The sequence below is a fragment of the Ipomoea nil genome, unplaced genomic scaffold (assembly GCF_001879475.1).
Source record: "Ipomoea nil cultivar Tokyo-kokei standard unplaced genomic scaffold, Asagao_1.1 scaffold0317, whole genome shotgun sequence".
NCBI classification, from domain to species: Eukaryota; Viridiplantae; Streptophyta; class Magnoliopsida; order Solanales; family Convolvulaceae; genus Ipomoea; species Ipomoea nil.
This window is the reverse complement of record NW_017616745.1, coordinates 4,030,853-4,047,816: the sequence shown is the minus strand read 5'-3', so window position 1 is coordinate 4,047,816 and position 16,964 is coordinate 4,030,853. Positions and strand designations below refer to the sequence as shown.

At 38.8% G+C, this 16,964-nt stretch overlaps 2 protein-coding genes across 2 annotated transcripts; one reads left to right on the top strand and one right to left on the bottom strand.

Annotated features, from left to right (window-relative positions):
- The first annotated feature begins 1,334 nt into the window (after positions 1-1,334).
- On the top strand, positions 1,335-4,774 carry LOC109170067 (chaperone protein dnaJ 50). The gene is made up of 10 exons (XM_019319016.1): positions 1,335-1,564; positions 1,658-1,720; positions 1,817-1,883; positions 2,319-2,378; positions 2,645-2,695; positions 2,798-2,878; positions 3,547-3,659; positions 3,812-3,929; positions 4,060-4,186; positions 4,393-4,774. The coding sequence occupies exons 1-10, from the start codon at positions 1,431-1,433 to the stop codon at positions 4,494-4,496; spliced, it is 918 nt and encodes a 305-aa protein (XP_019174561.1). The 5' UTR covers positions 1,335-1,430; the 3' UTR covers positions 4,497-4,774.
- Positions 4,775-6,052: 1,278 nt separating this feature from the next.
- Positions 6,053-15,423, bottom strand: LOC109166124 (uncharacterized mitochondrial protein AtMg00810-like). The gene is made up of 2 exons (XM_019315013.1): positions 14,758-15,423; positions 6,053-6,247 (listed from the first exon to the last, which is right to left on the bottom strand). The coding sequence occupies exons 1-2, from the start codon at positions 15,421-15,423 to the stop codon at positions 6,053-6,055; spliced, it is 861 nt and encodes a 286-aa protein (XP_019170558.1).
- Between the last annotated feature and the right edge of the window lie 1,541 nt (positions 15,424-16,964).

Sequence of the window (16,964 nt, the reverse complement as noted above, 5' to 3'; positions counted from 1 at the left end):
AACATGAAAATCCAGTCAACGAAAAATATTTTTCGGGGAAAATGAAGCCATTTTGGTGAAAAATGACTTCCGCCAAAATTAGGAGGAAGTCATTTTTCGCCAAAATGTTTAAACATACAATTCTACTCATTTTTTCAGAAAATAAACTAAACACACCAAGTTTTCCAAAATGCAACCAAGCACCAAAAATAAATATATTTTCTGAAAAATGACTTATTTTTGTCATTTTTCCTGCTTTTCAAACGGATTCTTATTATTTTCGTTTAATAAGAAGAAGGTTAATAGTTTTTTTTTTTTTTTTTTTTTTTTTTTTTTTTAACTTTTAAATCTCGATTTGGGCTCAGGCGATCAAATGGGCTCGTGCTACAATTCAAGGGCAAATTATGCTCTGGACCCGTGTCCACATTGAATTGTGGACACGGGCCCAAAACGATGCCGTTTTTTAAAAAAAACGCGTCATTTAGTTAAAAAAAAAATTCGCGCGTGTTTTGCCGTTAACGGCGTTAACGGCGTTATTTTTTTTTTTTTGATTATGAATGTACAGTTATGCCGTTATGAATGTACAGTTATGCCGTTATGAATGTACAGTTATGCAATTATGAAATTATGAACACAGAGCTCTAACATTATGAACTTACAATTATGAACATATATAGTGATAAAATTATGACCATGGAGCTTTAAAATTGTGAATATAGAGCTTCGAAGATTATGAATGTACAGTTATAGAGTTATGAATCTACAGTTATGGAGTTATGAATCTACAGTTATGAGATTATGAATCTACAGTTATGGAATTATGAATGTACAGTTATTGATCGAATTATGAACAAAGAGCTCTAACATTATGAACTTACAATTATGAACATATAGTGATAAAATTATGAACATAGAGCTCTAAAATTGTGAACATAGAGCTTCGAAAATTATGAATGTACAATTATGGAGTTATGAATGTACAGTTATGACGTTATGAATGTACAGTTATAGAGTTATGAATGTACAGTTATAGAGTTATGAACGTACAGTTATGGAGTTATGAATGTATAGTTATTAACATATAGTAATAAAATTATGAACATATACTTCTATAACAAAGTGATCCGAATTTTTTTTTAAAAAAAAAAAAAAAAAAAAAAAAAAAAGGAGATAACAGTGCCTAACGGCACTGTTACCCGTGTCCAGCAAGCATGCTGGACACGGGTCCAAGGCATAACGATTGCAATTCAAGTTTATGGGCCGATTTGGATCAAGCTGAGCTACTAGCATTAGCCATTAGCCGATTGGGAAACTAAAGAAAGAACGGTCAACGACTTAAGGATACAAATGTCATTTTGGCCACCGGAGCCTCCCTCCTCCGATCCTCCTGAATCCTGATAGGCTGGAACAAAATCTCACTTCCTCCGAGACGCAACGAAGGATATACGACGATGGCGCGAACGGACGGGGCAGCGGCGGCGGCGATCCGTTGGTCCGCGCTCACCGTCATTCTCGTTCTCTCTCTTCTGATCCAACCTTCGATCTCCATTTACTGCGACGAAGACGACTGTTACGATGTCCTTGGGTGATTTTCTATTCCGATCCTTTCCTCTACTTTGCATTGCAGTGAATCGATTTTATTTGATTAACTTATCAATTGTTTTGTTGTTGTTTTCAGAGTCTCTCAAAATGCTAATTCCTCTGAAATTAAAAAGGCTTACTACAAGCTATCGCTGAAATAGTAAGCTCTTCTTTCTCTATTACTCCGTAATCTTTTGGACTTTTAGGTATGTATAGTTTCAATTTATTGATTTCTTTCTTCAATTTCTTTGTTTAGTCATCCGGATAAAAATCCTGATCCAGAATCAAGGAAGATCTTTGTAAAAATTGCGAATGCCTATGAGGTGATTACTTTTAACTCTGCAATTTTTTCTGACGGATTATTTTCAGTTTTACACTGGTAATTTCTTTGACTGTTGTGCATTTGTATAATAGATTTCATAAAATAGTAAATGTAGTATCTAATTTGCCAGTAAGTAATAGATGCTATCTTTGCCACTTAACATACATTGTTAGTGGACAAAATGTAGTAGTTTCTTGATGGATCTCCCTCTATATGGATGTTAAAATCTGTAGTTTCTACTATCTTGTCTCAGACGAAAATGAATCAGATCATTTTTTAAGCATATAGAGCAGTACTTTATTCTCAACTCGCTTGTATTTTTGTTATATCATAATGTTTATTATTAACAAAGTGTCACCATATTTGACTGGTAAGTTAGGGGTGAGAAACTTTGCCTTTGTGGGTGGTATTAAACCGGTTGGTTCTTTTCTTGCAGATACTGAAAGATGAAGTCACAAGGGAACAGTATGATTATGCAATTGCCCACCCAGAGGAGGTTGGTTGCAACTCCTTGTGATAATTTTGTATGAAGTAGTGCTGATGATGTGTTCTGCTTTTATATCACTTGTGAATTTCCTTTTGCAATATGGAAATTCAGTGATAAGCATGTTACTTTGTTCATGCTAAAAGATGCTATAGTTCTGCATGCAATCTTTTTGACATATTGACTTCTGCATTGAGGGGGAAATCAAAAATTTGTTTGAACTTGTAAATTGGCTTATAATGATGTGGGACGCTGAAGTGATGTTTCCTCTTTGTCAGGTATTCTACAATACAGCACAATACTACCGTGCTTACTATGGTCACAAAACCGTGAGTGCCTTCTTCCTGACCTCCTCTGCGGCTGTTAGCTTTCAAATTTGTATTTCAGTTACCTGCATAACAATTTTTATTTTTTATTTTTCTTATTTCTAGGATCCTCGTGCTGTCCTTATTGGTCTTATTTTGATTCTCTCGTTATTTCAATATCTCAATCAATGGACAAGGTATAATCAGGTAACCACATGCCTTTCAGGTTCAATCTGTTTTTATGTCATTACTTTTAATGGAAAGCAGATCTTGATGTGTTGGCATGAAAAAATAAAGAATACACTGTCATGGTTTCTGATTTTGTTTTTCTTCCTAGACTGAAATACCCTACAAATTGGTGATTCTAAACTACTTTTTTTGTTTGCATGCCCTTAATAGGATCACCATCCACATGCAATGGCCTCTTATCTAAGGGTTAAACACAGATGTTCCTCACATGTCCATCTTGTAACCATTTTTTCTGCATACACTATTAGAACAATTCCTCACTTAGTGTATACCTACACACATGATGACCACAAATTAATTCTTTGGTCACATATACCAATACGGATATACATATGATGACTGCAAATTATTTCTTTGCTATTAGCTCTTTGATGACAAACTCCTATGCACATTATATTTGCAACTTAATTTGTAACTAATTTTTAGATGACATACTCAGGTGAGTTGTTTTAGAGTATTTGAATAGGACTATGCCTTTTTAACTCTTAGAGTTCTTGTTTAGTATAATAGAGTACAAGTATTATTCAATGCTATACCAGTCCTATATAAAGGATCTTTGTTAATTATTCTTAAAATACAATATTTCTATCAATAGTATACTCTATCAAGTTGTGCACTTGTTTCAGGCTATTGACATGGTCAAGAAAACACCAGCGTACAAAAATAAGCTACGTGCTTTGGAACTTGAACGCAGTGGGGGTGTTACAAGTAAAAAGAAGAGTACCAAACAGTTGGATAAGTATGATTTTATTTTAAATTTTAATGGTTTTGTCACTGTTACTTCATGTTCAGCCAAGCAATAGTTTTGTGTCTAAAGCTGATGCTTGTTTTGTAATTTATTGGGCTCTCGGTTAATGTGGGGCGATCAGTTGAGTTTCTTACTTGTGACAGGAATGTGGAGGAAGATCTCAGCAAGGAACTTAATCTGCAGATAAAGGGTGCTGAAAAACCGTCCGTCTGGGGACTTCTTGGAATTCGCTTCTTGCTTCTTCCTTACACTATCGGAAAGGTTAGTGCATGTCCTTGTATTATGAAATGAAATTAAGTTGTCAGTGCGAGTAAATGCTCTTTAAAAATGATATAAAGTCTCGTTACTTTCTCACTGGAACCTTTAACCATAGAAGTTATGACTTTTACAGCTTCTATTGTGGCATGGGTGTTGGTTCTGGAGGTACAAAATCAAACGAGCTCCATACTCTTGGGAAGATGCTTCCTACATGACACGAAGTTCTCTAGGCATTTCTTTGGATTCATGGGAATACATTGGTAAGACTTTCTATCGTTCATTAGCACCTAGTCATTTTCCATGAAAACATTATATCTTAGTTTGGAGAAATATAAATCCACTCTTGAGGCCAGATGGCATTGTCAATTTGTCATGATCGTGATTATCCCAGCATTATTTTGTTGGCGAGTTCATGATATAGGTATGCCACTAATGTGGGGGTTTTCATTTGCTTTTCATTGTTCAGATGAATCGACAAAAGAAGACCTTATTCAAAGACAACTGTGGCAGAAATCCAATCTGGAGAGCTACCTGGCAGAGATGCGAAAAGAATCAAAACGCCGAAGATAGCTGACAACTTAACACTGGTAGGATGAGAAAAATTTTGATAGAGTATTTTCTCACATTAAATCGAAGCCGATCACAGAACTCATTTGCAGATACTATTCGTTGATCATCAATTTGGCATTTAATTCAAATCTTCCATGTGAAATATGGATTGGTATAGTTACTATGTGTAATATGGTTACTTAATGCATTCTATGATGTAGCAAGGAATATTATTTGAGAACGAAAAGAGGTGGACAGTATAATACACACAATATTTGAACAGATGATTTTCTTATGTTTCTCATGAATCGGCCGGTTTTAATTACTTTGAAACCAAAACTAATTAACTGCTGTACTGTCACGAAAATGGATTGATTATGAATTAAAACTTTTGTCATAAAATCTTATTGCTTAGCTATGTTCAATTCTTATACCATGGGTTAGGGTTCACACTGCATTGTGGAGCTTGGTCTATGCGTATGTGTTTTGTATTGTAACTTTTTGTGTTTTATATTATGAAATTTTGTACCGTAAGAGTATGAATTCTATACTTGAAACAAATTAGTAATGTGTATCATGTTATGAATTTATGTGTTTTGTGTTGTGAAATTCTATGTCTATAAACACAAATTAAGAAAAGATTGTTGGGTATATATATAATGTATTAGTCGTAGAGAGCGTGTGAAACATATATTAATTTAATGAGTTAATTCCAGCAATGGTCCTCCAACTATTGTGATTTTCCAAAATTGATCCTTGTCTTTTAATTTGGACAGAATAGACCCTTGACTATTAAATTTGTTCCAGCATTAGTCCTTCCGTCAACTTTCCGTTAGTTTGATGTTAGTGTAATGGCTAAAATGGTCATTTCATTAGCTTCTTTCTTCTTCCTCATTTCCTTAACGTCCCCTACCGGTGAATGTACAGAAAATTAAAGAAGAACCACTCTGAGTGTCAAAATGAAAAAAAAAAAAAAAAAAAAAAAAAAAAAAAAACAATGCAACATGGCAACAATATACTACACTGTACTCTAAATGATTGGTTTATGCCTCATCTCTCTTCCTTTCATCCACCAAAGCCCACCACTGCGTTTCACATTCATCACCTCTGCTCAAATATCTTCTCTCTCGCCGGAAACAATATGGAGACTGCCATTTCACTTTCCATCTTCATCCACTTCATTTTCTCCTATATCCTTCCATTGTCTCCGATCACGTCCCTCCATTTCTCTACCTTCCAACCTCCCCGCCACCGTTACCGTTCTCCGCCCAATTTCGTCTCTTTCCGCGCCAAAACTTCCTATACTCAAACATAAACCACTCATTTCCGCCCTTTCCAAGCCAATTTCGAAAGGCCCATTATCACTTGTCACGTGTTTCTCATCCTCCGGGGATAACATCTCCACCGCCACTGAGCCGAAGCGGGAGCCGCAAGGCGCAAAGACTATTCCTTTCATTATTTCTATTTCTGTTGAGCTTCTGGTTCTATTTGTCGTCCCGAAACCTGTCGAAGTTTCTGCTCAGGCGTGGCAATTACTTGCCATCTTCCCCTCCACCATCGCCGGTCTAGTTCTCAGTTCATTGCCGGTCGGGGGATGGGAAGACCGTCGCGATAGAGCACTGCAAGCAGTGCAACTCGTTCAAGACTCGGGCTTTGACGGTGAATGAGGGGTTGGAGAAAGGCGTTGCCGGCATAAACGTGGTGGTCAACCCGGAAAGCCCCAGCTGGGATGCTTCTAGATCCGCGGAGAGAATGGGGAGAAGTTCATCAGCCTTCCGGATATGAAGAGGCCATTTGCACTCATGAAGGCTCTCGACATGGATAAGGTTGTCTCCCCCCCCCCCCCCCCCCCCCCCCCCACTCTCGCTCTCTGCTTCTGGAGATTTGGGGATTCTCTATTATCAATTTGGGACTTTTTCAGTTTTTATTTTTTGGAAATTTTTTGCTGTGGAATTCCTAATTTCAGGGTGTTCTTGGCAAGTTTTGGAGAGTGAAGTAGTCTCCATATTGTTTCCGACGAGAGAGGAGATATTTGAGCAGAGGTGCTGAGTGTGAAAATGGTGCAGCCGTGGGCTTTGGTGGATGAAAGGCGGAGAGAGGAGGCCTAAACTAGGGTGGAATTAAGAGTGTAGTATTTTGTCCCCATATTGCATTGCTTTGTTTTCCATTTTGACACTCACAGTCTTCTTCTTTAATTTCCTACATATTCGCCGTTAATGGACGCTAATGAAAAGAGAAGAAGAAAGCAAGCGAATGAAATGACCATTTTAGCCCTTGAACTAACGCCTAACTAACTAAAGGTTGACGGAAGAACTAATGCTGGAACAGATCTGATAGTCAAGGGTCTATTCTGTCCAAATTAAAAGACAAGGACCAATTTTGAAAAATCACAATAGTCGGAGGACCATTGCTGGAATTAACTCTTAATTTAATTGTAGGCTTTGTAGCTTAAGAAACCCTTTTAGTTGGCAAGAAAATAAATTTTTGAAAGAATTTATTCCTCAGGATGAGAACTGATTGTATTATATTTTCTGAACTTGATTACAATGAGATCAGATGATGTGAATATATAGAATAGAGAGTCACAGTGTGACAATGATAAGAAGTAGAGAGTCACAGTGTGACAAGGATAAGAAGTTCTAAACAGACTCATATACATAGAGTCCTAATACTCCCCCCCAAGCACAATGTATACTAGTAACCTGTAGCTTGTCCCTTTGTAGCTTGTCCCTTAAGGAAGAAAATCTAGGTCCAGGCAGAGCTTTGGTGAAGATATCAGCAAGTTGATCCTTTGTGGAGATGAAGTTGACTTGGATATCGCCCGAAGCTACTCGATCACAAACAAAATGATAATCAATCTCCACATGCTTGGTGCGCGCATGAAAGATTGGATTGACACTCATATATGTAGCTCCTAGATTATCACACCATAATTTTGGAATGGAAATACCCGGAATCTGTATCTCACGCAATAATGACATAATCCATAGAACCTCAGCACAAACATCTGCAAGAGCTTTGTATTCAGCCTCAGTGGATGACCTGGCAACAGTTCTTTGTTTCTTGCAAACCCATGATATAAGATTACTCCCCAAGAAAACAGCAAAACCACTCGTGGATTTTCGATCGTCAGGACAACCAGCCCAATCAGAATCAGAGAAAGCATGAATGTCTCTAGATGAGCACCGTCGTATGCGTAAACCATGATCAACTGTTCCCTTAACATACCTGAGTACCCGTTTGAGCTGCTCCCAGTGTGATATGGTGGGGGCATGCATATGCTGGCATAACTGATTAACTGCAAAGGATAGGTCAGGTCGTGTGACAGTGAGATATTGCAGTGCTCCAGCTAGACTCCTGTACTGTGTGGGATCATCATATAGATCTGAATTGAAGGGGACAGTTTTCGAGACAGAGATAGGTGTAGAAAGGGTTTTGCATTCAGACATTCCAGCCCGTTTTAAAATATCATTCATATACCGTTGTTGAGATAAAATAATCCCATTGTCACTCTTAATTGTTTCAATACCCAGAAAAAAATTTGGTTCACCAAGATCTCTGATTTTGAATGTAGCAGACAGTTTGGACAAGAGCTGAGACATAATACCTTGATCACTTCCCATTACAAGAATGTCATCCACGTACACCAATAGATAAACCAAAGCAGAGTCTTTAGAGTAATAGAACAGAGAGACATCTGTCTTGGATGCTTGAAAGCCAACCGATAGTAAGAACGTATGTAGTCGATTAAACCAAGCTCTGAGAGCTTGTTTTAACCCATACAGAGATTTTTTTAACAAACAAACATGATTCGGGAAGTTAGCATCAATATAACTAGGAGGTTGCTTCATATAAACTGTTTCAGCCATATTACCATTCAGAAAAGCATTATGAACATTTAGCTGTTTGATAGACCACCCAGATGATAAAGCTAGAGATAGAAGGAGTCTTACAGTCGTAGGCTTTACCACTGGACTAAAAGTGTCGAAGAAGTCCTGACCTGGAACCTGATTAAAACCTTTCGCAACCAGCCTGGCTTTATGCCTTTCAATAGCACCATCAGCCTTTCTCTTCGTACGAAACACCCATTTACAGCCAATAATATTCATACCTGCAGTGGGTGGAACTAGAGACCATGTGTGGTTATGCAGGAGAGCATTGAATTCTTGGTCCATGGCTTCACGCCACTCAGGATATTTGACAGCTTAAGAGTGACATGTGGGTTCCGTGGGATGCACCTGAGCTGCTAGAGAAAAAAGAGGAGCATCTGCGTTGCTGCGCGTGGCCATAGAGTGAGTACGGATATTGGGCATGATGGACCACCCACGGGGACGGCCTCGCCTGAGCAACAGGCTCCACAGGATCACCCGACGAGGCAGCCTGTCCGGGATCCACGGCTGGTTCGAATGAAGCAGGTAGCGGCGGTTCTGGCAGCTCATCATTGGACACGGCAGGAATAGGTGTGCTGTGACTGAGAACAGATTCTGCCCAAGGTCCAGAAAACGGAGTAAATAGATCCTGCAAAGAAGTTTTAGTAGCAAAGGGGAAAACTTCTTCATCAAATCTGACATGCCTGCATGTGTAAATCTTATTAGTATGTAAGTCCATGCATCTGTACCCCCTAAAGGACTCAGGATAACCTAGGAAGACACATGGAGAAGACCTGTATGACATCTTATGACCATTATATGGTCGAAGATGAGGGTAGCATAAACACCCAAAGACATGAAGAAAAAGATAGGAAGGAGGGGATTTATGTAACAGGAGATGAGGACTGGAGTTATTTAGTACAGAAGATGGCATTCTGTTAATTAAATAGACAGCAGTCTCAAAGGCAAAATCCCAAAATTTCAAAGGAACAGAGGCATGAGCTAGAAGAGCCAGACCAGTTTCAACAATGTGACGATGTTTTCGTTCAACACGACCATTCTGTTCATGTGTATAGGCACATGATTGTCTATGTTGAATTCCTAATTGAACAAACAAAGAATGCAACTTTTTGTACTCAGCACCTAAATCAGACTGAATGGCCTTTATTTTGCAATTAAAGGACTGTTCAACAAGAGTACGAAATTTATCAAAGATGACATAAAGATCAGACTTTAATTTCATAGGGAAGAACCATGTATAACGGGAATAGTCATCCACAAAGATCACAAAATAACGGAAGCCAGAAGTAGATAAAGTGGGCGCAGGACCCCAAATGTCTGTGTAAATAAGATCTAGCACTTGAGAACTAGAGGAAGCAACACGGGGGAGGGAAAAACGGGTAGATTTGCCTAATTGACACGTATTGTATAAAGAATTATGACAACGAATATTATCACGAGACCCACTAACCAAACAAGAACGAAGTATATGGCTAAGAACACGGTCATGAGGATGACCCAGACGATTGTGCCAAGTGGAAGCCGAGGCACGAGCGAAAATAAATGCTGACAGAGACAAACTAGGTAATGAAAGTGTGTATAGTCCCCCCGAACTATTGCCCCGAAGAAGTATTTCCTTGGTATTGATATCTTTCACAACAAAAAAGGAGGGGTGAAACTCAAAAAAGACTTTATTATCGGATGCAAACTTCTGAACAGATAATAAAGAATTAGACAAACGCGGAACGTGAAGTATATCAGACAATGTAAATGATCTAGAAGGGATATTAAAAGAGGCATGACCAACATGACTAATAGATAAACCCATACCGTCACCGACACGTAAAGTGTCATTACCAGTGTACTTCTCCGATGTAGAAAGGGCCAGCGATGTTCGGAGTTGCATGATTTGTGGCTCCAGTGTCCGGAACCCAAGTATGAGAATTTGATGAGGTTTTAGCAACTAAACCATTCTGAAACACCAAATTAGCCTGAGAACCCGGAGCCCCTGAATATCGCCGAAAACAGTTGACTCCCGTGTGACCGAAACTTTTGCAAATTTGACACGGATCATTATAGCGCCAAAAACAATTGGCTCCCGTGTGACCAAAACGTTTACAAATTTGACACGGATCATCATAGCGCCAAAAACAATTGGCTCCCGTGTGACCAAAACATTTACAAATTTGACACGGATCATCATAGCGTCAAAAACAATTGACTCCTGTGTGGCCGAAACCTTTACAGATTTGACACGGATCATCGAAGCCACGTTGCTGACCTCCACGGTAATTAAGGTTGCCATCGCAGCGCTGCATCTTCTTGATTTTATGAATCACAAAACCCTAGCTAACTGATACCAGATGAGAACTGGTTGTATTATATTTTCTGAACTTGATTACAATGAGATTAGATGATGTGAATATATAGAATAGAGAGTCACAGTGTGACAATGATAAGAAGTAGAGAGTCACAGTGTGACAAGGATAAGAAGTTCCAAACAGACTCATATACATAGAGTCCTAATACTCAGATTCGAGGAAAAACATATTTTATGGAAAATGAATTTTTCAAATTTGAAAAAAGTAAATTTCTTGGCTCCTCAATTATTTTATTTTTCACACATTTGGGAAAAAAATCATGATTTTTAGTAGAGTTAATTTCATTTTTTGTTTTATAATTATAGGGGTATATCAATTTGAGTCCACCACTTTTAATACTAACAATTTAGTATCCTAACTATTTAAATTTTATCAATTTTAGTTATTACGGTCAAATTACCGGCCAATTTTTGACCAATTGTCACCAATTTTTATCTACATCCCACTTGCCTCTTTATTAATTCAAACAATGATTCACATATTAGCTTCAATTTTAACACTAAATTAAAAGATTCTGGCGACAATTGACTGACAATTTCACCAGATCGACTAAAATTGATAAAAATTGAATAGTTAGGGTATTAAATTGTTAGTTTTAAAAGTTGCGGATTCAAATTGACAACACCCCAACAGTTATAGAACCAAAAGTAAAATTAACTCTTTTTAGTATTACCGTCACTTATCTTTATTAGGTAGGGACATGAAACTAATATTTTAAGATCAAGCGCCTACTACTACGTTAACAACTATTGTAAGTAGTCAAGGCATAACTTTATTCTTTTATACTTATGTAATAGTCAGGTCACACTTGATCTGTTTTGATACCAATTGTCGTGATCTGTTTTGATACCAATTGGCAGGATCACGCTTATCGCTATGTCAAGTTATAACTAGTGTCGAATGAACAAGTTTATTTTCTTATATTTACGTAGGTACCAGGTTTCAAGTACAAGATGATGAACTAAACTCTCCAAACCTTCACCCAACACAATACACAATATTGTAAGTAACTTTTTTTTTTTTTTTTTTTTAATTAAAACTTAAATCCAAAATTTCATCAATTTTTTTCAGCGAATGAAATAGACTGTAATTGTGCAAGTCTTAGAAAGCGTGTTCGAATTGAATTGGTTTCTTCAACATATAGGGGGTATCATTTATTAGAGAGGAGTAAAACAGTTGGAATTTTCTTCTGCGAATATTTCAGTCGTGTCATTTTCAATTTGTTGTTGTTTGGTTGATAGGTTTTTAGAATACTACTGTACTATAGGTTTCGAATATCCCCATCAATTGAAAAATTCATACCCAAATAAAATAAGGGTTTCACTCCCTTATTCATTCTTAAGCACTACTGTTAGTAATCATTCCCATTCCACCCTACTACCAAACATGTTAAATACTTTCACCAAAACCCATTACCATTACCAAGTATTTGATACCGATTCCGATTCCTATGTGAACCAAACACACCAATTTCGCAATTGTATGGAAAAAACTATCGTTGACTTCTTCCAGCCTCCCAACATCAATCTTCAATTCATATTTCCATATTTCCATCATTCTTATCTATTCTCCTAATTTAATTGAATACATGTATAAGTTTCTATTCTTCCTCCGTAAATTTTGTTGGAAAAATAACAAGAAAATAACATGGAAAGTGGCTATTTTGTGGTACAAATATTAGTGAGGTCCACTTTCGATTTGGGTCGGATCAAAGCAGGGACGGAGTCAAAGGGGGGCAGGAGGGCCGCTGCCCCCCCCTCACTCCACCCCCACCCCCACTCCATATATAATTTTTGTATCTATATATGTATATATATTATATGTGTTAGTATTAGTAAAATAAAACTATTAAATGTTAACAAGAGTTTATTTAGATGAGTTGGTTAAGCACATGCTGGGTTATGATAAATGATAGGGGTTCAAATTTTGGCATTAATTATAGTTTTTATAGTTGGCTTCAACAGTGTTTCGTCTTTACTGAAAAAGATTTATGAATCCGTCCCTACTTCTTCGCCCCCCCCCCCCTCAACCGAATTTCTGGCTCCGTCCCTGGGTCAAAGTAGAGTTATGTTCTTCGTAGTGAGACGAAGATATTGATATATTGTACGCTCAAAACGAGTAATGAGTGAATGAGAAATTGATTCTCAAAGTATACCCATTTGTGTTGGAAAATGAAGGTGGAAATGTTTTAAAGAAGCTTTGCCCCATATTGATTTGGGAAGTGGGTTTGCACCGCTATATATACAAGAGCCTTTTTAAAACATATTGAATTGTATAGTATAGAGGCTCTTTCTTGTTGCACTTGGTTGGCCTTGCAAGCTAAGTTTATGCCAAATTTTCGTATAATTTTATCCGAATGGTAAGCTCACCATTCAGATGGCTTGACTCGATTGTCGGTGAACTTAGGTTTGACCGAATGTTATACAATTACGTACATTTTGGTATATAATTATGGACATTATTTTATATAATTGCGTACATTTTTTATACAATTATATACATTCGAACACGCGATGGTGGTGGCGAAACTAATTAACTGCTGTACTGTCACGAAAATGGATTGATTATGAATTACAAGTTTTGTCATAACATCTTACAGCTTAGCTATGTTGGTGTGAAATTATTCGACCAAAATTACAAGAAATGCTAATCCATCAGGACTGGGTCATAATGGCCAATGTTTATAATTAAATAAATATTTAAAAGTATATCAATGCAATATTATATATGAGAAGTTCATACATATAAATAATTTAATGTCGAATTTGTTTATTTAAGAGAAAATGTACAAATAAGCCACCGAACTATTTGAGAAATGACAATTAAACCATCAACTTAGAAAAAGCTCCAAAAACACCACTGAACTTGAAAAAAAGAAGCAATTAACATTTTTTTACAAGTAAACTCTAAGTTTTCTTTGACCAGATTGCCAAGTGTAATTTTATTTTCCACGTTGGATTATAAAGGCCACAGTGGCTCTTGGTCTATCCCTCCCATGATGAACGACACCTTGCCGCGCCCAACCATTTTCGATATTCTATGCCCTCTACATAGCCACCGCGTCCACCGCACTCGTGTAAACAATGAATCTGGATGCCGGCTTGCAGGATGTATTGGATGACTGGATCTTAAAGATATGATGGATTATAATAAACAGAAGGTTTCTCTCACAGTCCACCTTGGCTACACAATTAATCCATGTTGGATTATAATTAAAAAAAAAAAAATTCACATCTGAAAAAAATATACACTTGGCAATTTATGCAAGAAAAATTGGGAGTTTTCCTACAAAAAATGCTAATTGCTTCATTTTTACAGGTTCAGGGGTGTTTTTGGAGCTTTTTTCAATTCGATGGCTTAATTGTCATTTCCCAAATAGTTGGATGGCTTGTTTGTACCTTATCCCTTTATTTAAATATGTAACTCATAGTATATGAATACAATGTAATATAAGAGATTCATTATAATTGTTACTAAATTTTTTTTAAATATAGTAACAAAGTATTTTTGTTGCAAAGTGTTCTAATATATTTAATGAATGCAGATATATACAAGATCAATGAATGAATCAACGGTACCAGTCCTTTAGGTGTTTTGCTCTCATTTAGTTCAACCATTATTGTTGAATAAATTATTATGGATAAACAAATTCATAATTTAAGTAATTTAGATGTAGTAAAAATTTAATTTTTTTTAATTATAATGTAACCCAAAGATATTGGACGATTGGTAAATATGATGGGTGAGAGAATAATCGTAATTGAATTAACTGAACAGAGAGGAACCAATAATACAACCTAAGGAGATAGAGCTAACGTAATCTACTCCTATAGTCTAGGATAGCTAAGTCAAACTAAACACTATCCACATATAATATTATGTACAGAAATATAATATTACTCACACACCCCCTCAAGCACAAGGTTGGAGGGCGACAACATTGAGCTTGTCACGTAACGATCCAAAGCAAGCAGCGGGTAAAGGTTTAGTGAAGATATCGGTCAGCTGGTCCTTGGTTGAGACAAAATTGACCAGGAAATCACCCGATGCCACCTTGTCCCGTACGAAGTGGTAGTCAATCTCGACGTGTTTGGTCCTAGCGTGGAACACCGGATTGGCACAGAGATACGTAGCACCGAGATTGTCACACCATAGAGTAGCCGGCTTGCCGGAGTGAAGACCAAGCTCACGAAGTAGGGAAACTATCCAAGTAACTTCGGCTGAAACGTCCGCCAGACCCTTGTACTCAGCCTCGGTCGATGATCGGGCCACTGTCCGTTGCTTGCGGGAGACCCAGGACACAAGGTTAGTCCCGATGAATACAGCGTAACCACTGGTTGACTTCCTATCGATCGGACAGCCAGCCCAGTCTGAGTCGGAGAAGGCATGTATGTCGGTGGACTCGGAGCACGATAAGCGGAGGCCATGGTCCTGAGATCCCTTGACATACCGAAGGACCCGCTTCAGAAGACCCCAGTGCTCATCAGTTGGTGCATGCATAAACTGACAAAGCCGATTCACAGAGTATGACAAATCCGGACGTGTGATGGTTAAATACTGTAAGGCACCAACGAGACGCCGGTACTGTGTAGGGTTCTCAAAGGGTTGAGTCGGTGGAGAGACAGGTTGGGTGACAGCAGCTGGAGTGGCCAGTGGCTTACACTCTGTCATACCTGCACGTTTCAAGAGATCACCCATATACCGCCGCTAAGACAGCACTAGGGAATCGCCCGCCTTGATAGTTTCAATCCCGAGGAAAAAACTAGGTGTACCCAAGTCCCTGATTTTGAAAGTTGTAGACAATCGCTGCAGGATGGTGTCAACTAAAGAAGCATTGTTGCCCATCATAATGATATCGTCGACATAGACGAGTAAAAACACACGTGACTCACCACTAGTGTAGTGGAATAGAGAGACGTCTGTTTTGGAAGCACAAAACCCTGTAGACAATAAGAAATCATGCAGACGTTTAAACCATGCCCGAGGGGCTTGTTTTAAACCATATAGAGATCTCTGAAGATGACAGACATGATCAGGATTAGTTGTATCCTCATATCCCGGAGGCTGCCGCATGTACACGGTTTCAGCCAGGTGTCCGTTCAGAAAAGCATTGTGAACGTCAAGCTGGCGTAGAGTCCAATTACGGGAAACAGCAAAGGAAAAGAGCATGCGTACTGTAGTCGGTTTGACTACAGGACTAAAGGTGTCAAAGAAGTCTTCTCCAGCTACCTGATTGAACCCTTTGGCCACCAGGCGTGCTTTATAACGCTCAATCGAGCCATCTGCCTTCCGCTTAGTCCGGTAGACCCACTTGCATCCAATGATGTTCATGCCGGGTTTAGCGGGTACAAGCTGACACGTGTTATTGTGTAATAGGGCGTTGAACTCTTGATCCATAGCGTCACGCCATTGTGGGTGATCTACGGCTTGAGAGTAACACGTTGGATCAGCAACTGCGGTGAGAGCTTGCAACTCTTCTCCGGTGTCACGTGTCATGTGTCGAAGTCTCATGACGTGGTCACGGGACTGGATGACACGAACACGCGGGGCCCGTGCCCGTGTACCACGACCACGTGGTCGTCCTCGAGCCACCGGGGGCGCATCGATCCGAGCCAAAGGAGCCTCATTTAGAGGTGATTCAGGCCCGATGAGTGGCACGGGTGCGGCCTGTGATGTGGGTGGTGGTCCACCATACGGTACAACCGGCCCGGAGGCCCATGGTGTGGTCCCCGTGTCACAACGGGGTACTTGTGTAGAAGCACTTGTAGCAAAGGGAAAACAACTCTCGTCAAAGCGCACATGGCGACAGATAAAGGTCTTTCCAGTAGTGAGGTTCATGCACCTATACCATCTAAAAGAGGCGGGGTAACCTAGGAAAACACAAGGCGCTGAGCGGAACTCAATTTTGCGACGGTTATAGGGACGGAGATAAGGGTAGCAGCGACAACCAAAAACCCTTAGAAACGTGTATGACGGTGGAGTGTTAAACAGTTTGTAGTGTGGACTCTGAAACTGTAACACAGAGGAAGGAAGTCGGTTTATAAGATAGGTAGCGGTTTCAAAAGCAAAGTCCCAATATTTCAACGGGACAGAGCCAGCCGCTAGTAGAGTCAGACCAGTTTCAACGATGTGTCGATTCCGGCGCTCCACTTTACCATTCTGTTCGTGCGTGTAGGCACAAGATTGCCTATGCACTATACCGAGTGACTCAAAAACTGTGTGTAGACGGCGGTATTCAC